Source organism: Mixophyes fleayi, chromosome 3 (genome assembly GCF_038048845.1).
Source record: "Mixophyes fleayi isolate aMixFle1 chromosome 3, aMixFle1.hap1, whole genome shotgun sequence".
Classification (NCBI taxonomy): Eukaryota; Metazoa; Chordata; class Amphibia; order Anura; family Limnodynastidae; genus Mixophyes; species Mixophyes fleayi.
Genome location: NC_134404.1, coordinates 289035324 through 289056982, shown reverse-complemented (window position 1 = coordinate 289056982; position 21659 = coordinate 289035324). Strand labels below are relative to the sequence as shown.

Genomic DNA, 21659 nt, shown 5'->3' with positions numbered 1-21659 from the left:
CATCTGCCTCTGGCGCAGTTCTACATCTCCTCCCTAGATGTTGCTGTGCCTTCCCCTGCATACAAAGGATTAAGCGCTCATCTTTGAATCCGGATCATGCTCTCCTGTCTCTGGCCTTTAAAAGACTGCCTCTCCCAACAATCTGGACCAGTTCATCAATTGTCTTTGCTGTGGTTATTTTCTCAGTGTTACTCCTGTGTTCTGATCCTGACTGACTCTCTGTTTATCTCACCTGCCTGGTATCCAGCTCACAAGATTCCCATCTTAATCTGGACATTCTGACTCTCTGTGCCTGCAAATCATCTCACCTGCCTGGTCTCCAGTTCACAGCTTCTCAGCTCTGTCTAGCAATCCAGATATCCAATATCTGCAATCCACCGTCTAACTTGAAAAAGCAGAGTCTTCCGCTCCTCAGTTTTATCTGGCAACCCAGACCTCTAATATCTGCAATCCATTGTCTACCCATTGTCTACCTTGGGAGTCTTTAGTTTCCCAGCCAAACCTTCTTACTCAGACTATCCAGTACCTGCAGTTAGCCTGTTGTGCCAGGTATCCAGTACTTGTGTTATCTGCCTTTTCATTTGCTACATCTCAGTTTTACCTGTATTTTCCGTGTTTAAATAAACCCCCTCGCTTCATTAACATTACTTTCCTTGGTGTTCATACTAGGGATCCTGACATCATTCTTGTGTAAGGTTCATTCGAATCAGAACATTAAGGGAATCTCCATGATTGAGAATCAACATAAAATACTATATTTTCAGTGCTATATTATAACGGATACAGAGAACATAATCATCATAGGTTATTTATAAAGGGACACAGAATTCACAGGGATTACAATTTTTCAAAATTGTCAGGTTCTGTTGGCTCAGGAATACTGCTCACAGCTAGAAAATATTATATATGTAATATGTCTCTATACATTTGTAAAAGAACTTCATCTTCTGGCTTTGGTTCATAGAAGAAATGACTTTTTGGGCACCACTTCTGCCAGCTTGATCATTCAATAAAGAACTAAGATAAAAGAGAGTTTAGCAGCAAACAACACAGTTATTTTGGAAACTGTTAATCCTGATTAGATTGTAAACTCTCACGGGACCTCTTTCCTGTTTTCTCGTACACCAGAGCATTATTGTACTATGCCTCTTCCATGTTCTGTACTATACTTTATTTTTTGTTTTATTCCTTACCAAAAAAGTCTTATGTATTATGTTTCATTTTTTGGTATTATTTCATTTATGCTTCTTGAATGAACTACTTCTTGCCTTTGCGTCTTCTGTATTTTGTTTGTTGGATCTCAACATCTTATGTACCATTGTAAGTCAGTGCATCATAGTAATCCTGCAATAGCTAAGGAAGACTGATATGTCCATATAGAACTCTCTAATCGCTCAGCCACCATGTCCTTCTCACTGCTTATAACTGTCCCCTGAAATTGTCACGACTGCTTGTTAATTTCTCAGGAGCAAACAGACAATGTTAAGAGTCTTTCTCATACTTATGTACCCTCCCAGATTGTCCGGGAGACTCCTGAAGTTTGGTGTTGCCCATAGTAACCAAATTTTGGTGTTGCCCATAGTAACCAATCAGATTCTAGCTATCATTTATCTTGTACATTCTAGAAATTGATAGCTAGAATCTGATTGTTTGTTATGGGCAACATCTCCACTTTTGTTTATTAGGACAGTGATGGGCAACAGGCGTTCTTAGAGCTGCTTGCGGCCCTCCGAGCCTTCACCTGCGGCCCTCAGCTCCTTCCAGGTTTACAGATAAATTTCTTTGTTATAGCTTGTAACGGTTGTGTAAAATGTCTGCTGAAATGTTATTACAGATAGGTGTCTCTTTCTTTGATTAAATGTATTGTTTTAACTTATTACTGAGGTTAAGGGTATTGTGAGGCCCTTTTGAAGATTAGAGCCCTGCACCAGGTCGCCCCTGAAGTGTTTCGGGTGGCCCAACACTGTATTAGTAAATCTACCCCTGTATGTTCTCCCCTGGTGTGACATGATAGTATATTTAAGATAAAACATGCTTTGGAATTCTATTATACATACTTGGGGCTTTAATGGAAGTGGGTCAATAGAACATTTAGGAGGGAATTCAATTGCCAGCGTTGTGACGCGCGGATATCGCGCCGTGAACATTACCGGCAATTACATAGAAATGTCCGGTCAATTTTCCTTGCACCCCATAGAAGTGCGAGGAAAAATGAGGGGAGATTTCTGTCAAATCCCTGCCGCAAAGTGTCTCATGGACGTTCCGGAGACACTTCTTGGCTCATTGAATCACCCCCTTAATTACATTTTACAATTGTGATAAAGATTTATATCTCAGATGGAAACAGCTACATTGTATTTGGAAATGCAAATGCACCAACTATTTTATCTTTCTACTCACAATAACGAAAAGAACAGTGCATTTAGCCATCAGCCAAAGACTAACTCTTCCCTAGAATCAATATATTATGTTATAATCCATGTGTATTAAGTATGAACAGGTTATGACCTTTTTCTGGAGACATATGTTTCCGCCTCCAGCTTCTATTAAAAGCTTCAAGATTTGGTTGATAAAACACCGAGCACTTCAGTTCGTGGCATTTTTTTTTTTACTTTACTTCTGCAATTGCTTTTGGTTTTGATTGTAAAATCACAGGAATTAGCATTATGTCCATACAGAGATAAGCATTAGAGCTTTTTTTGTGAGTAAATTAGTTACTTCATATGATTTAACACTGCATGTTATATGTTGGATGACAAATATGAGAAGAGCCTGGATATACATAACTTTTTACCACTGCACAAAAATAGAATTATCTATGGTTTTGGTTAGAGATTAATCTGCTGTAAAATTACAGTCTCAATGTAAGTTTTATGGGAAGTAAAATCTCATATTTTTATTACGGGAATGTCAGCAGACTAAGTGGGAACGTTGGATTACACAGAACAACATTGCTGACATTTCAGAGTCAAGGCCACCGAGCAAGAACAATGTATGATGGCAAACAGTTAGACACGTGACCAAGAAATACACGGTGCCAGCTCTGGAGGGATGGGGCTATAGGGGAGAGAGGAGAGAAAATGCCAGATCAAACAAAAAGCTATATTTGCAAAATATAGGGACAAGCACACGTAAAGATAGGAGATGTAATTTGTACTGAACACCTCATTTAAGCTTCTGGAAGAGGACTGTTCCACCCATTTCATTGGCCTTTAGGATTTGTGCATAGTAAGCTTTAATTAAATAACTGGTAAAACTGGTTTATATTTTTAGCTATCCACCACCTGTTAGGACTCCTTATTCTGAATCATGCCTGCAGTACCTCTGTGCTACCAGATGTGCTGCTGTTATACCCAGACATTTTCTCCTCACCTGCAGGAGTTAATCTCACTCCCCTGTTAAACATCTGTGTCTGGCCTTTATAAGACTGTCTGTTCCAACAGACTGGGGCCAATTCATTTGTCTCTGCTGTTGATTTCTGAGAAACTCCTGTGTTCTGGCCTGTTTGTTCCTTGGTATCTGACTTCTGCTTGTTCCATTGTCTTGCTCCTTTTTCTGTGACCCAGACCCCAGCTACGTTTGACCTTGCTCCTGTCTTCTCCCTGGTATTGTTTATGGCATTCTCGACTTCTGACCCTGGCTTGCCTGACCTTCCTCCAGTCTGAATCTGTACTTACAGTTATTTTGTTGTGCCAGGTATCCAGCTTCCCAGCTAAACCTGGTTATCATGACAAACCTGTACCTGCAGTTAACCTGTTTTGCCTGGTATCCAGCACTCCTGTTTCTCTGCTAATCCTGGTAACCTGGTATCCCGTTACTGTTATGTCTATGGACTTCTGCAACTGAATTTACCATTGTCTGCATCTAGTATTACCTGTGTGATCATGGACCTAAATGAAGACTCTGTTTCATTTTCAACAAACTCTCTGTGGTTTTCATACTGGGAATCATTAACAACACTCTCTTGCCTCAGACCATGAGATGATATTACAGCAATTCTGTTATTTCTGCTGATCATAGAGGAATTGGAAAAAGTATTTAGCGGTACCTATAAGATAAAGCGATGGTGACACATGATGGAAACAAACATAAAGGTAAGGACATTAGAGAAGAGCACTAAACACAAATAAAGTGAAATAATAGACATTATCTAAAGAAATCAGCTGCAAACTTATTATATCCTTTATTACCAATTTTACACATTGTAAAGTACATCTGTCGCTTTGGAGATAGCCATTTTGTAGACTGAACCAATGTTTCTGATAAGACAGTCTATTTGTTTATTAGGAACAAATAACATCATTAAGGCAATCAGGGAGGACACAGATCCTTAGTGAATTCACAGGGTGCCTTACCATGAGTGTTATTATTATTGCTGTTTATTTATAAGGCTCCACATAGGTCTGCAGTGCAGTATAAGGGGGGAGCATATAAAATAATGATTTCATAAGACAGAATGGGCAGAAAATAAGGACATACATGAAGCATACCAGCATAGGACAACCAGAAATCTGGAGCATAAACGCAACGAATAGCGCATAAGACGTAATCATTGATAACACAGAACATACAGGTAGGAGACCGGATGCACAGGTAGACAAGAAGGAGGCAGGCAGGAATACAAGAAGAATTAGGAGGATCTTGCTCATGAGAGCTTACAATCTATTGCTTTAGCCTACAAAATGCTGCCTCCACTGTTTATAGGTGATAGGAGCATGGGAATAAAACACACAAATAATGGGAGAGCAGAGAATACTGTTGTAAGTTGTCTTACAAAAATAAATATTTGACACAAAAAGGCACATAGATTTTTCTCTATGACTTCTGCTTTAAATTTCCATAAGTCTTATAAACTCATCTCTGGCCTTGAAGTTCTGACCGAAAAATTGCTGTTACCCAATAAATCAGATCATGAGGCGAAAGGCATCAAACAACAACCTCTCTTACAATGCTAGAACAAAGACAATAACACTAACACTGGTGGCCAACCACACATTTTGTTTTTGCTGATTAGTGGGAGGAAAATGCTTAGCAAGCTATTCGGAGAGCTAAACGGAAGCACAAAGTCACTTAGTCACCAACTGAAACATCAGCTTTTCTCTGGTCACAAGTCTTGACATGGTTCCTGTATTTCAAGACACGCTGTACACATGCAACAAATAGTGGACAAAAAGATGATAAAAGCAAATTAAAAAAATGTCACTTAATAGGTCGATGGGACACCACATGCAGCTAGTACCACCTGTATTGCCATGGAGTGAAGTCTACCAACGTCTGGATTTCTGCAAGTAGGATGCAGCTCCATCCTTCCAATAAAAAAAGTAACTGACGCTTGGATGATGGTAGAAAACACTGTCTTAAGTGTAAATGCTCGACTCGGTTTAGATCAGAGTTCCATGCTGACATGGATTGATCAACTACGTTCTGATTTAATGTATATTTATAGTCAGAGGCAGAATACACTGTACATATGATCCTAAATAACACCCACAGTGAGAGTTCGCATCATAAAACTCTTAGGCTCAGGGAACAGAATGACCTGTGAATCCATTATAAAGATTCATTTTGTGGTAATTCTGTTTACCATTTGAATAAGCACATTTTCTTTTGGGTGTTATATCCCTTTTTCAGCCCAACCAAGATCCGTGACTTTGTTTATCTATTCAATAAAGCCCTATAACATCCACAAGGCACCCCACAATGTGTGTCACAGGGAATGGAAATGGACCTACTCTGTTGCTTACAGTTGGCACTGGCTCGTCTGGGATGGCAAATTTAAATGCATGCCCAGTTTTCATTACAAGGAAGTGGAGGAATTTACACCAGGACACCAGCAGGTCCTAACTCCCGGGTTAACCCAACTAGGCAGCAGCTGACACTAGAAAGACCAAGAGCCAAGGGATGAGACAAAACCATAGTTGAGAGACAGCAGGGGCTAGGACAGTTCAGGGATGGTTCAAAGTCAGATGGGCGAGATGCTAATGAGTCGTCAAGACAAATATCTAGAAACAGCAGGAGGCACTGCAAACAGTGCTCAAAATAACATGTTGCTTAGACACACACATCGGGTATGATACTTAAGAAAAGAGCAATGGCGTAGTTGCGCACCTAAGCTGGGTGGGAGCAAGAATAGTATTTGGAGCAGAGGTATCTAACAATGTGTAAATATATGAAGCAGCTGTCTGGCTAAGTAATCACTCAATTAGCTCTTTATACACTTGTATCACCAATTACACACAAATTCAACAAAACAACATGCTACACAATGCATAGCCTCAGACTGTGTGGAATCCAAGCATAACTTTCCAGGACATGGCTTTTAGCTGGAACACTTAGTGGCAGGTTGAGCATATCACATCATATGGCTGTAAGCCAATCAGAACGAGAGCACTCACTAAACAAGGGCATTAAAAGGGTTGTTAGAGAGATCCCTAGGATGTTGAGATTTTTTTTTCAACAGCTATTCTGCAAAAGAAATGATTTTGATATGAAATATAAAATAAGAATTTTTCAGATAGAGCTTACTTTTTTTGTCACATATTTACCATTAGTGTATTTAACCACTTCAAAAAGATAAAATGCTGGAACTCAGTGTGCATATTTGGGTACAGAAGACCCATTTACCATACAAATGTCTGCAATGATAGCCATTCTAGAGGACTCCACCATGTAATAAATGAAGGGATTTATTAATAATAATAATAATAATAATAATAATAATAATAATAATAATAATACAGCTGTACTACTATTAATAACAGCAAATAAATATGTAGCAAATCACAATTCTGGCACAAATACGTCTTAATAATTCCTCATGACTTTATACTGCAAAATGTAGAGCAATTAAATAATTTAGATAATATTGTACTTACTGGCTTTCCATAGACTTTCCATGTGTGCTTTATCTTATAACCCAGAAGAGCACCATTCCCAGTATTTAGTGCAGGCTCAGCCCATGTGACGTTCAGTAAATGTGAATCATTTAATACCACTGTGACGTTCTGAGGAGCAGTAGATGGGGCTAAAAAAAGAAATTAACATAAATAATAGTGCAGCCAACATAGAAATTCAGTGTAATATTTAGTTCTATGAGACCAGACATATATGACCTGTTACCAATCTCAGATGTCAGGCTCAATCAACAATTCAGTTTTTAGGAAAACCTTCAAAACCATCAACTGTACTCAACTAATTAAGTGATTCTTAAAGACCAAGCTATGCTTATTATTTATTAAACTACGTGTTCTCTTGCAGATATCATGGAATTCTGCACAAGTCTGATAATAACTGCTATGACTGATAACTGTGATATTACTGGATTGCACAATAATTAAGAAACAATGACAAGCACAGAAATAAATGTATAATCATAAAACAAATGTAACAGTCCTTGTATGAGAGGTTTCTCAAGAAATCCATAGTTAGTCACAGAGCTTTCTTGTAAATAGTGGCTTATTCACTGATACTTATATTGACATGTAATGCTGGTGGAGTTGATAGGGCAAAGATTGGAACAACACTTCCAGAGATTCAAGAGGCATAGTATATAAGTTTTACTGTAAATTAAAAATGTAACAATAAAGTACAATTCAATATCCAGAGTGAAACAATTCATATGTTTTTCCTTTCTCTTACTCAGTAAATTGTAACACAAATGTCTACACTTTTAGAAGCCATTTCTTTGTGGTAATGTAATTTTCAAGTCCCTAATTTCAGATATTTTTTACACAGTTTAATTGGTGTCAATCACCTCGGCATTAGTGACTATTTATCCACTTTTTATTACACCCCTTAGACATGCTCATTGCTCAATAGCTAAAAGTCATCCAAGACTTTATTTTCAATTACACATGAACAGTGTCTATGACAGCTAGCATCCTTCACCCGGATGTATCTGGTGTTTCAGTTAATGGGAAAAAGTTTTCTAAGTAAAATATTTCTCCTGGCATAAACCAGAACAGGTGCATGAGTCTGTGGCAATAGTTGTGAGGAATCTTTTTTTTTTTGTTCCAAACAACACTGTTATAAGTTACCTACAGAAAGGCTAATATGAAACATAAGCAATTATCAACTGGCTCTTACCTGCTTCTGTTGTTTTGGCCACAATCCATGAGCTTGGCAGAGACCAGCCTACTTCATTCATGCAGGAAACTCTAATGTTGTATTCAGTAAATGGCTTCAGCTCACTAATTAGATATTTGTAAGGTGGTACTGATGTGTTATATGACACTGAAGAATTGTCATTCCACTGTGTGGTTTCATTAACCTGTAACGATAAAGTACTTCATATATAGACATCTGCATGACACACACTTTCTAAGCTCCTCTCAAAAGTAGTCAACATGTAAATTACATGACATCCACATTGGCCAGGGCGAATCAAAAGCCACTATTACTTATTTTAAGAGCAGGTGTTCAGCTATTTAGCCCCTCCCACCCCTCTTATGTCTTATTTTTCCTCTCTCCCTCTATAAAACCTTTATCATCATCATCATCATTATTATTATTAATCCTTATTCTTCTTTATTTATATACAAGCCGGGATAAATTTCAGATATGAAATTGAACCAAGTTTCTTAATAAATAATTACCAGTAAACATGACTTTTAATGATTTGTTAAAGATTCAAGATATTAGTGCTGAATTGTCAACCCTAAATGACCTCCATACTATACTGATTATATAATAATAATAATAATAATAATAATAATAATAATAATAATAATAATAATAATAATATAATGAACAGCTACTGGCAGTACAAATCTCAGCACACCAGCTAGGAAGAACAATTTAAATATAAGATCACCTCAAGTTTATACAAGGCATTTGCCACAGTTAGATTACTTTCATTTATTGGCTTTTACATGCAATTTACTTGCAACTTTTACTAAATACTTTTTCTTCTACTGTTCATCTGTGCTTTTCGGCCATGTCATTATATATCCAGTCAACAGATACAAAGCTGCTACCAAGATATAATTGTATCCAATGCAAAGAGCACAGCAGATGTGTCTTAAACACCAGGACAATGAAGATAATCCCTTAGATTGTACGCTCCTCTGAGCAGGGCCATCTCTCCTCCTGTTTCCACCACTTCTAACTCTGCTCTCCAGCTACTTAGCCCTCCTCCTCGAGGGTCCTCCACCCCACGTCCACTCTCGCTCCCTCCTCCCCCCTGGGGGTCTCCCTGTCTTCCGTGCCCTCCTTCTTGGGACCCGTCGTTTGCGGATCCTCCCTCCCCCTTCCCCGCCCTCTCTAGCTGTGCATTGAGCTTACTGAGTTACTGTGCTTACTGTTTACTGTACTGTGCTGTCTCCCATTGTATTGTAATTTGTTTGCCTTGTGGCGCCTTATAAATAAAAATTAATAATAATAATAATAAACAACTCTGCCCAGTAAACCAAATACAGGTCTGTAAAGCACCAGAGGTCAGAAAGATAAAGCAGACTAGTTAGTAAATGTTTGTAGAATGGCAAGCACAAGCCAACAGGTGACAGTAATTTGAAGGTAGACACTCCATTTAAACGACAGAGCGAGATACATGAATTCTTATTGCACAGCAATTTTTTATTTTTTTTTAATTGTGGACATTCACAAGGTGCAATGTGCTGTATAACTACATTCACTAATCATTAAGGCCCTGATTCATCAAGTAACGCAAAGTGAATGCAATTTGAGGTTTTTTTAAATTGGACAGAAATTGCACACACATACACCCGCAATCAAGTATAAGTGGATTTCAAGAAAGGTTTCTATTTGAATACAATAAAATGGAATAACATTCGAGTACAATAATATGGAATACAATAGACATGAACAAAATACATTTAAAAAAAATAATAATTATTTTTTAACATGAAATAGATTTATCAGGATGTTATTGCTGCCTTCTGCATATAAAATGCATTTCTACAATTGCCCTTAATTGCAAATACATGTTCTTGCGTGTATAATAATAATAATAATAATAATAATAATAATAATAATAAAAATAATAATAATACGTGGCTGTCATCACTATCACTCAACACTTATACCTGATCTGTTGCTGGTGCAAGTGATACTTCAGACGTACCTCAGAGGTGCCCAGATCTTGAATGGGATGAATGTGCGTGAGCTTGACCTTGGCACGCCACCTATTGTGCATAGCACGCTCTTATTGTGCATTGACTATGTGCATATGTCCCTTCCCACCACCATTACCCCCTTCAAATCACAGACAGAAGTGTCACTTGTGTTCGCACATGTTGCATGCATGTCTGCTTCTGAGCATGCGCACAGCATCTTATTGCAAAATACAGCACACAGTGGAACTTACATTCCTTAATTAATCAGTCCCTAAATGTTTATCTCATTGTGCTGGGTTTGAAAAACATAATTTCCCCACTGTCAGAAATTGTAGCTGTGAGTCCCAAAACATTTACATATATATGTAAATACTACTGGTAGCTCTCTATACTTCAATAAATGTACATATACCGCATATATCAATATACACTATATGGACAAAAGTATTCGGACACTTGACCATTACACCAACAGGGAGTGTAATGACATTGTATTCAAATACATATACTTTAATATGGAGTTGTTCCTCCTTTTGCAGCCATAACAGCTTCCCCTCTTCTTGGAAGGCATTCCACAAGATGTTGGAGTGTTTCTGTGGATATTTGTGCCCATTAATTCTGTAGAGCATTTATGAGGTCAGGCACTGATGTTGAACGAGAAGGCCGGGCTCGCAATCTCCGTTCCAGTTCATCCCAAAGGTGTTTAATGTGGTTGAGGTCATGGTCTGTGCGGACCAGTCAAGTTCTTCCACACCAAACTCATCAAACCATGTCTTTGTAGTCCTTGCTTTGTGCACAGTCATGTTGGAATAGAAAAGGGCCTTCTCCAAACTGTTGCCACAAAGTTGAAAGCATAGCATTGTATAAGATGACTTGGTATGCTGAAGCATTAAGACTGTCCTTCACTGGAGATAAGGGGCCTAGCCCAAACCCTGAAAAACAGCCCCATACTATTATCCCTCCTCCATCAAATTCACAGTTGACATAATGCAATCAGGCAGGTAACGGTCTCCCGGCATCCGCCAAACCCAGACTCTCCCATCTGACTGCCAAACAGAGAAGCGTGATTGGAGACTGCATGGCTATAGGTGCTTGATTTTATACACCTCTGGCAATGGTTCTAAATGAAACACCTCAATTCAATAATTAACAGGTGTGACCAAATACTTTTGTCCATATAATGTATGTACATATGTATATACACAAAAAAACAATCTGTTGATGTTGGGACCAGCACAGCATTCTGTGCCTACAGCTCATGTAAATTGTGAATGGACTTTGTGAATTTCATTTAATAAAGATTCAAATCTGCACATTAGAAGAACATGTAGTTCACTAAGACAATCACAGCAGACCCATTCTAGTTATTTATGGGAAATGTCTCTAACAGTATAATATAACTGTCATTTTGAACTAAAAATACGGTGCTTCTGTTAAAGCAACATTTGCAGGCATGTATCAAGATTTATTGGACTGTCTATTAATACCCATGATATTTATAGCTCTGTATTGTTAAAAAGAACAAAAGTTCATGACCCATATCCAAAAGAGTATGTATTTAGTACAGGAGTGGATAAAATGATGTAGTTGTAAGCCAGTCATATAAATATGGCAGACAGCTTGACATTTTAAGGAACCAGAGTAGAAGATGTAAAGAAAGTAAACACAAAAAAATGAAGAGGTAGCTGTATATATTAAGCCGCCATGTCTGTCTGGCTCCTGTGGGTCGAACAGTCCCAAATAAAGAAAAGATAAAGATTTTTTTCAGGTTAGTACAGAAGAAACAGCCTGCTATTTTCCAGGTGTTGTGAGTCAATGACCTCTGTCATGACGGGGCCTGGCAGAGAATCATGGGACTAGTAGTTTGTACCATCAATTATCCCAGGGTTGGTGTGATACCTCACATCAATTATTTGCCACACTGACTGGTAAATAGATTATGTGTGACATCTCTTTAAGAGTCTCATGTGGTACCCAAATTCCACATAAGAGACTACACCCTTTCCTGTTACAAGCAGTTAATGCAGGAAGCAACTTCTTTTATCCAACTTCCTGAAATACACTGTAGCAAAAAAAAAATAATGAAAACTATGTCAAGTCATTTTCACTTTAGGTGGCAAAAAAAGTTAACCCGCAAATCAATTCTTTTATTCAAAGCCATTGTGAGACTTATATGGAGAATATGTGTACCAGTTAAAAAAAACGTGCAGCTTTTATATCTAATTAACACAAAGCCATTTGAAATGTGTTTATTTCTAAAAGCATGGGGTCCCATACATGTCCCTGCAAATTTAGTCACTTTATGTCCTGCTTATAAACCCCATCCTGTAAACTAATTTGTGAATTGGTTTCCGTTATTAGTCAGGATTGAAAACACCAAGTGGAGAATAAGTTGTAATGCTGCTTTTCCATATTTCCTGTTAGCACCTGTTCTGATGCTTATTTTGAGTTCTTCATTGACTCTTTGAAGTCTTGGGACTTCTCAAGAACCTCTGTTAGAATATATTGGGCCTGATTCATTAAGGAAAGGAAATGAGTAACTTTGGACCTTGGCAAAATCATGTTGTATTCGAGAGGGAGATACATTTAAACTGTGAGGACAGATTTAAATTTGGGGGAGGGCATGTCCTAGATCAACTTTTAATGTCAGTGTAAAAATAAACGTATCAAGTATTTGCAGTCTACATGAAAAAACAGCCAGTATTATCCTAATTTGCAAAATAATAAACTCATGTGCACCCCTTGCATTGCAACATGATTTTGCCAAGGTTCAAAGTTACTCATTTTCTTGCTTTCCTTTTATTTATGAATCAGGTCCAGTATGTACAGTATTTTTGAAAGTAGAGTGAAGGAAACTGAAGTAAAAAGAGGAATTATTGAGAAATTCATAACATTCCATACAATTTTCTTTATTCCACTTTCATAATGTGTAATTAGCAATTCTATAAAGAAAACGACTTGGATATATATGGACTTTGTTTCATTTAGAGGTGCATCTAACACCACCATCTCCCTGCATCAGCTGTATAGGAACTTTATATAATTGCTATGGGGACCCTGTTCTTTCCAATATCTAACTTTCAGTCTGTGACTTTCTACTTTCCTCCATTCCCCTCCTCACATCATGACACTGCCCTGACACATGCAGCCTCAGACATATTCAGCCCGCTCATCTCCTGCTGCTGTGAATATTCCGATGTCCTGATATTAATAAATGGTACACATGGACAAGCAGCAGATGTGGATTAAATACAATAAGGTGCTCAGACCAGGGGCGTATTGAGAAATGTCTGTGGCCAATATCAATATTGCAATGGGACCCTCTATACACCATCAGAAAGATATACTTACCATAATGTTACCTCTAATCCCTGTCAGTACCCAATAGGGCAGAGTACTAATTGTATTGGTAGCAATATGATGCATTACTCTGAAATATATACTGTATACAGTCATTTTATATGTAGTCATTCATGAGCAGCACGGTGGCACAATGGGTAGCATTGCTGCCTCAGAGCACTGTGGTCATGAGTTTGATTTTGATCAGGGTGCCATCTGTGTGGAGTTTTTATGACCTCTATGGGCTAGATTTACTAAGCTGCGGGTTTGAAAAAGTGGGGATGTTGCCTATAGCGACCAATCAGATTCTAGATGTCATTTTGTAGAAGGTACTAAATAAATGAAAGCTAGAATCTGATTGGTTGCTATAGGCAACATCCCCACTTTTTCAAACCCGCAGCTTAGTAAATCTAGTCCTATGTGTTTGAGTGGGTTTTCTCCAGGTGCTCCGATCCACAGTTAAAAAACATACTGGTACGTTATTTTGGCATTTGCGCACGCGTGTGTGTGTGTGTGTGAATAATTTCAAATTCCCTGTACAGCGCTGCGTAATATGATTGGTGCTATATAAGAAAACAATAATAATAATTTTACTGCCTCTATAAATGTGCTATAAAGCCATGTTAAGTTTGTACTTAAAGGCACATTGTCTTCACTGAGGCAGGGTACAATTTAGGCATAGGTGTTACAATCCAATCATTTTTAATCAGACTATTCATCAAAAAACAAACTGCCTCACACAGATTACATTACGTTACACATTCAATTCATCACGTCGATGTTGAGGATGGAATCTCCGCTCTCTGGGCTGTAAGGTAAAAATGAGCGGAGATTCCTTACTGTAATGGCCGGCAATTTAAGCAGCAAGAGATCACGGTGATGTTTGACGGCACAATACGGGCAATTTAATTTCCCCTTATGTGTGCAATTAGAATAGCTTCAGCCACAATAATTAGCTATTGTGGCATCAAGAATCACAAGAACCTCACATTACACAGAAAACATTCCATACAAATATACAGTTAAAAACAGGTTGACTCATTTACAGTCTAGCTTTAAGGTGCTATCTTTATAAAATATCTCACAAGTATTGCAACATTGAAGTACATGGTCAGGTTTGATGATCACTTACACATTTATAAAATAAAAGTTACTGAACTTATGTCTGTGATCAATATTTCTGAATTACAGGAAGTGTTTACACGGATGAATATCGTTCTTTCCCAATAAATTATAGGCTACATTTCAAGCAGTATGGCAGACACTAAAGTAGAAAGAGTGGTATTAATGTGCTTCAAATAATGCAGGGATGTCCAGTGGAGTCACGAAGGGCTGAAAACATAGCACCTGTTTACAAAAATTATTCATTATGTGACTCATGTATAGATTGCACCCTGAAAAAAGGCTCTTGCCATCTCCATTGTAGCAGCTTTATAAGTATTTACCCGTATGCCGCAGAGGCTGATTGGAGAATATCCATCAAACCCAGGGACCCAGGAAAGCTGTATGCCATTTGCTGATCTGTTCAAAACCTCTACCACAACCGGTGGAGACGGAATACCTGGGAAAAGTGCCAACATTTAAAGGAAATTCACAGCAATATCTATATATATATAATTTAATGATGAACAAACATAAAATCTACTATTGGGTAAAGGTCAGTATGTTAAGATAAAATATGTACGTTTCCTTATCTGAGATGCACCATCCTCGCATGGTCCTCAAAGCCTTCCATGGTCAAACACCACCATCCTGTATACTTCCTACACTCACCTGTATCGCTGGAAAGCTCACAGGGGTGAAGCATCAGCAACATTCCTGCCTGTGTGTAACAGGTGGGGTAGGACGTATATTGGAGACTGACGAAAGCTTTAGGTAAGTTACAGGAGAAACAGTGAGAAGTAACTGCACATGTACATTACTACCTCCTATAACCAACTGCTGTTCACCGCAAGTAAGATATATATATTAATGCCCTATGATCTGATTTATTACGCTGCTGTCTGAATTACATAAACACTAAGGATATTTACTCTTCCACTGCACGTTCTGCAGAGAATAATTCTATTACAATATGGAATGTTTCCAGGGCTGCAGGGTAAACCTAGGCAAAAAGCAGTCAGTCTAAACAAGACTTAAATTATTGAGTCAGTGAGACAGATAAACATTTAACAATATTGTGACTGTCCACAAACCACTAGGATTCATCAAATGCTGTGCTTTAAAGTGAATGTGCTCTAATCTGACACTAAGGGCTAGCAGGTGGATGAATAGGAACCTGATTCCTGATGACTGTAAAATATTAAATTCACAGCAGAAAAAGACTTGTCAAATGTCATGATGCCATTTTTAATTATTTTTTAATTGTTATTGTTATGCCCCAGAGGCTTTACACTGGGCTGTCAATCGCCAATGATAAATACAAGTAGTAAGATGTCCAATACTAAAAAAAAATATTAAATCCGCAAAAACATAGATCATAATGCTGTGAGTGTATGAAACAGAAATACACGTCAATCAAAAACTTATTATGTGGCTCAGCCAATCAGCATTCAGCAGACAACATTGCACAGTAACATTTATATTTGAATTTGGGTGTATCACAGTCTGAAATATGGAAAAATGGGTATTGTGATAGAAAGATTTCAGGTGAAAACAGGTGTTCTCATTAATTAGACTTTAGTTACTAGTGTTACTTCAGGAGATTATAGTGTATTACCTAAATAATTGCTCTAAGTCATACCTAACATGGGACCTGTATACTGGCACAAATGTACATATGATTATAATACTGTAATGTATCTGAACTAAATCTATTAACATATGCAAATGTGTAACATGCCATAAAGGAAATCATTATCACAAACTGTGCATAAGACCTTTTAACTACAATAGTATGTATCACTTCCTCCAGCTTAGTGAATGAGGCAGCGGTAAAGGAAGGAAAACAATGAATCATTAAATTCTTAACCAAAACTGAATGAAGTGTAAAAACACTTTCCTAGCTGCTGTCTGACATGTAAAATATAATATCAGGTATGGTAATCACAGTCAGATACAAGCAGCAGAGTTACACTAGTTATATGTAGCAGGAGGAAGTCGGCAACAAGTTTAGCTCCTTTGTAGAATAAACTGAGAAAAAAAGTTACAGTGTGAAAATGATTAGGTAATTACAAATGGCAATTTAGAGCCACATTAAAATGACACCTTCAAATTGCTCATTTATTAACATGTGTGTGACCTCCTGCAATATGTACTAAATACATCATTTTATGTTACTGGTTTCATTCTGTGCTTTTCAGACTTGATTTTATATCTTCAGAATGTAGTCTTTATTTTTGTTGCTCCTGTATATGACAGTTCTACAGATATATTCAGAAAGCTGCTTTGTATTACATTCAGTAGCAACAAATGCTTGATGGTATAAATACATGCTTGAAAAGCATAGGATGAAAACAGTAAGTAAACAAAGTATATATTGAAGTAGGGAATATAAAAACTAACAAATGAAAGTCATCTGGGGGTAAATGTTTTAAGCTCAGAGTTTTCCGGCGGGTTTCAAAAACCAATCAGATTCTAGCTATCATTTATTTAGTACATTCTACAAAATGATAGCTAGAATCTGATTGGTTGCTATAGGCAACATCTCCACTTTTCAAACCTGCCAGAAAACTCTCAGCTTGATACATTTACCCCTGAGAATTGTAAACTGTTTTAATAGGATTTGATTTCAACTAGGTACCTAAACTTATACAGTGAAATGTTTCATGGACCGACCTGACCAAGGAGAGGTTTTGGAAAATGACTGAATTTATAAACCATATCTAGCTTATCTATGTACAGGTGTATTTATAAGCCATAAAAATCAGGATGTGGACATCAAGCAATTCATCTGCACATTTCCTCAAGCTGCGGTTGAGTTGTGGCTAACCTATGTGCACCAAAACCAATACAAATATTGTAAAACTGATGAAGAAGCATAAATAAAGATTTGTGTGCAATGTGAAAATCATACACTGTAAATGGCAAAACGGAACAAAAATTAATAAAATGACTAAAACTCCACGTTTAAGTACAATTCTAGTACAATTCTGGATTTTATGTCAAACTGTATCAACACCGTTTTCTGCTCTTCATTAATCCCAGAACTAGATTCCACCTTAACTTTAGCCTATAGAACTATAAGTGACATACATGCAGGCACCCTGACTGTAGTTGCAACATTGCAGCATAAACATTCCTGGATCATTTTTGGACATATTTGGGGAAGCGCGGTGGCTTAGTGATTAGCACTTCTGCCTCACAGCACTGGAGTCATGAATTCGATTCCCGACCATGGCCTTATCTGTGTGGAGTTTGTATGTTCTCCCCGTGTTTGCGTTGGTCTCCTCTGGGTGCTCCGGTTTCCTCCCACACTCCAAAAACATACTGGTAGGTTAATTGGCTGCTATTAAAATTGACCCTAATCTGTCTTGGTCTCTCTGTGTATATGTTAAGTGATTTAAACTGTAAGCTCCAATAGGGCAGGGACTGATGTGGATGAGTTCTCTGTACAGTGCTGCGGAATTAGTTGCGCTATATAAAAAGCTGATCATGATGATATTTATTAAGGTGCATTCAAAGTAGGTTCCTGGGGCAGAACAGTGGTTAGCATTTCTGACTCACAGCCCTGGGGTCTGGTCAGGCCCGGCGCTCCCATTAGGCAAGGTTAGGCACTTGCCTAGGGCGCCGAGCTCTGGAGGGCGCCTGGAGGTGCCACTGAATGAAAATCACTTTAAAACTGTGCGGCGACCGCTGACCATACCTGTCACGGCCGCCGCACAGCATTCAGATACATCCACGGGGAGGGGGGAAGAGGCCATTGCTCACCACCGCCGCCTCTCTGCTCTGTCTCCTCCCCTCCACTCACTGACTGTTGGGCCGTGACATCATCATCACGGCCCGACAGTATCAGTGAGTGGAGGGGAGAGGCGGCGGTGGTGATTCAAGGTAAGGAAAGGTGAGGGGGAAGGAGGGCGCCGATTTTCGGCTGGGGGGGGCTTGGGCGCCAATTTTGACAAAATGCCTAGGGCGCCATGGACCCTAGCACCGGCCCTGGGTCTGGTCATTTCGATTCTTGACCATGGCCTAATCTGTGTGGAGTTTGTTTGTGTGCGTGGGTTTCCTCCCACAATCCAAAAACATAATGATATGTTAATTGACTGCTGACAAAAATTAACCCTAGTGTGTGTGTGTGAGTGTGGTAAAGAATTTTGACTGTAAACTACAATTGGGCAGGTACCCATGTGAATGACATGGGTGCCAGTGCATGCTGGCACTTGCAGTGTGCAGTATAAATAATGCTCCCATCATAAAATAATAAGTGTTACCCTGTCATAATTATCTCACTCCAATTGTTGCTTGATACACCTCACACTTTGTATTCCTATGTTAGCTAAAAGTTACAATTTGTAATGTGACGCTTTTGAAAAGGGTATTTTTCCAGGGTTTTCATTGAGTTTAACCTTTCATACATCTGCAGCTTTTAAAAATCAGCCCCAAAATTGCATAAAAATGCAGATTTTCACAAAAGTGTCTTGTTACATTTCTACCATAGTATAACATATACTGAGCAGGAAGATAAAACTATTCAGTCAAATGTTCAATATCAAATGTGATCCTGGGCATACAAAGAGGAAAGTCAGCTACTGTAAAATCATACTTGCCCACTCTACCGGAATGTTCAGGAGATGCCTGAATTCAGGGTAGGTCTCCCGAACTCCCGGGAGAGCAGATAATTCTCCAGCATCCTCCCCATGTCCTAGTGAAGTGGGTGGAATGGGGGCTTCCATGACACGCTATGCAGCGAACCACGTCATTTTGGCCCTGACTTTGGCATAATTGCATCATGGGGACGGGGCCAAAAGGACACAATTTGCGACGTCCTACACCCTTTCGCACCTGTACTTCACCTCCCCTCCAGGATCTCCCAGAAGGGAGAAATAAAATGATGGCAACTATGTGTAATGTTTCAATGGTTGCATTATGTGTCAGCGTGTTAATGAGGTTGCGGACAGTCAGAGTGTGAGAGAGGAAGAGAGCACAAAATTCTGAGAAGGGGAGGAGAAGCGCAGTATATGATATACATTACATACACACACACACACACACACACACACACACACACACGAGTCCATTGTGCTGAAAAGGAACATGACCCATGATAGAACCCCTCTAAGAGAATGCAACCGAGACTGTTTATTCATAAGCTTCTCTCAGACATAAATACCTTTTACATTGATATTGATGTTATTAGATGTAGTCAGTCCTTTCTTGTTGTGAGCTTCACAACTGTATATTGCTGGGTAATCCAAACCTGTTGCAAAAACCACATAAAACAGGGGGCTTAGCATTGATAATGATTTTTATTATTTAAATAATGTACTGTTGTAATGGATACTATGCAGTGGGTGAAAAAAATTTAAACAACATAAATCAGTAATACAAAAGTAGATAAAGGAAACATATTTATCATATTGGTAATTAAAGAGACAGAAATTACCCTTATGGAAAAGGTATAAACTCACCAAGGTAAACAGTCAATTTAACATGGAATTTTATGGTATTTTGGTAGTTTTCCATTATACTCATATTCTTTTTCCATTATAGACATCTCAGTAATAGTCATTTAAAAATAATAAATAAGAGTTATGAAAAAGGTGTTACGTTCGCTCTACAGAAACTTGTGATAACACTGCTGGATTTCAATTTGGTAATCAATGGAAAGAGTTTTATGATTTGTAGAATGTGTTGTTGGCTCCTTCCCAATAATTCCCGGTAGATGCTTGTTACATCTCCGCTTCTGCACCGCTTTATTTAGAGCCAATCCACATGGCCCTGTTTGTTAGGGTTGTCCCATGAAACTCAAAAAGTTATTCATTTCTTATTTAAAGACAATTCAAACAGCTACAACTTCATAGACAATTAATAAGAGGTTCTGAGGGTTACTTACTAACGGTGCTCATAAGGGCAAAGCTACATTAATATCATAGTCACACCAAATCAGCAATAAGCTGATTTGCAAGATAGACAGTAAAAGCACATTTTGCAATTGGCTGCTCAGATTTCATTACATCATTTAGTCAATGTAGGTTATTTTTCCTAATATTGCTCAGAAAGATACATCTGTGCAGTATTTAATAATATTTTAAGTGAAAAATATGCCATTTTTAACTATTATTTTTGCATACTGAAACATGGTTTAATAACTACAAGTATTCAGTACCTCATTATCCAGAGAGGTCTGAAAAACAGGATACAAAAGTAAATATAGCTGTTGTTCAGTAGTGATGTCATACACAAATACAACCAATCAGAAACTAGCTTGAATCTGTTTAGCACAAGTTAGACAATGATAACAAGTGCCTTATTAATTGCTCATTTGTCACCTACATACTGTGCTAATAAATGAGCCTTAGTATATCCCCCTGGCTTGTCCATGATAATATAAACCCTGTTACAATAGCTGCAGTAAATCTAGAACCAGATTTAACACAACATGTACCTTAACCTGTATCCCTGGCCATTCTTCTGCATTGGGTGGTGCAACAAGTAGAAGAGGTAGAAAAGAACTAGTTGATGCTGCTGTCAAGTTGGGTGCAGTAATCTGAGTAGGTGACATTAGCTATGTCGAAGTCAGCAAATTGGATAAAGTCATTTCAATTAAAATTGAGAAAACTTGGTTGTCTTTGTCTAGAGCACACTACGGCGTGGAAGGGCGTACGCGGCCGCAACACGTGGCACAAACAGTATTTACGCTTTTACATACATTTGCACAAACACTCACATTTGTAAATAGTACACATTAATAGTAGTTGCAGCACATAGTTATTTATGTCGAAATATAGTAGAGATTATGTGTAATATTATAAGTTATATGCATATCAGTAAAACATATGGTACACGTTGAAGGAATCATGTCATGTGTGGTATCATACTAATCCCTTTCACATTTGCGACTGTCCGGTTCACTCTGCAATGGGATCGCAGAGTACATACGCAAGTTATTAATGTTAAGGAATTATGGACTATTAGGATTGGTAATCTTGGCGGGAAGATCAGAGCTCATCCCCTGGAGAGATGACCTCCTCCTTTGGATTCCTGAGCTTAAACTAGCCTATGATCTACAACCCCCTGGACCCTCCTGAAACCTGGACCAATAGAAGCAAGCCACACCCTTTGCATTGTTTTATTGTATTACTGTTTGCA

At 38.3% G+C, this 21659-nt stretch overlaps 1 protein-coding gene across 1 annotated transcript in view; it reads right to left on the bottom strand.

Moving 5' to 3' along the window:
- Nucleotides 1-21659, bottom strand: part of MERTK (MER proto-oncogene, tyrosine kinase) — a 69498-nt gene that overhangs the window by 22955 nt on the left and 24884 nt on the right. Inside the window, exons 5-8 of the mRNA XM_075203758.1 lie at nt 19681-19767; nt 14858-14973; nt 8086-8269; nt 6876-7024 (exon numbers count right to left, since the gene is read on the bottom strand). Of these exons, the coding sequence (XP_075059859.1) occupies nt 6876-7024; nt 8086-8269; nt 14858-14973; nt 19681-19767 (536 nt within the window). The remainder of the gene's footprint in view (nt 1-6875; nt 7025-8085; nt 8270-14857; nt 14974-19680; nt 19768-21659) is intronic.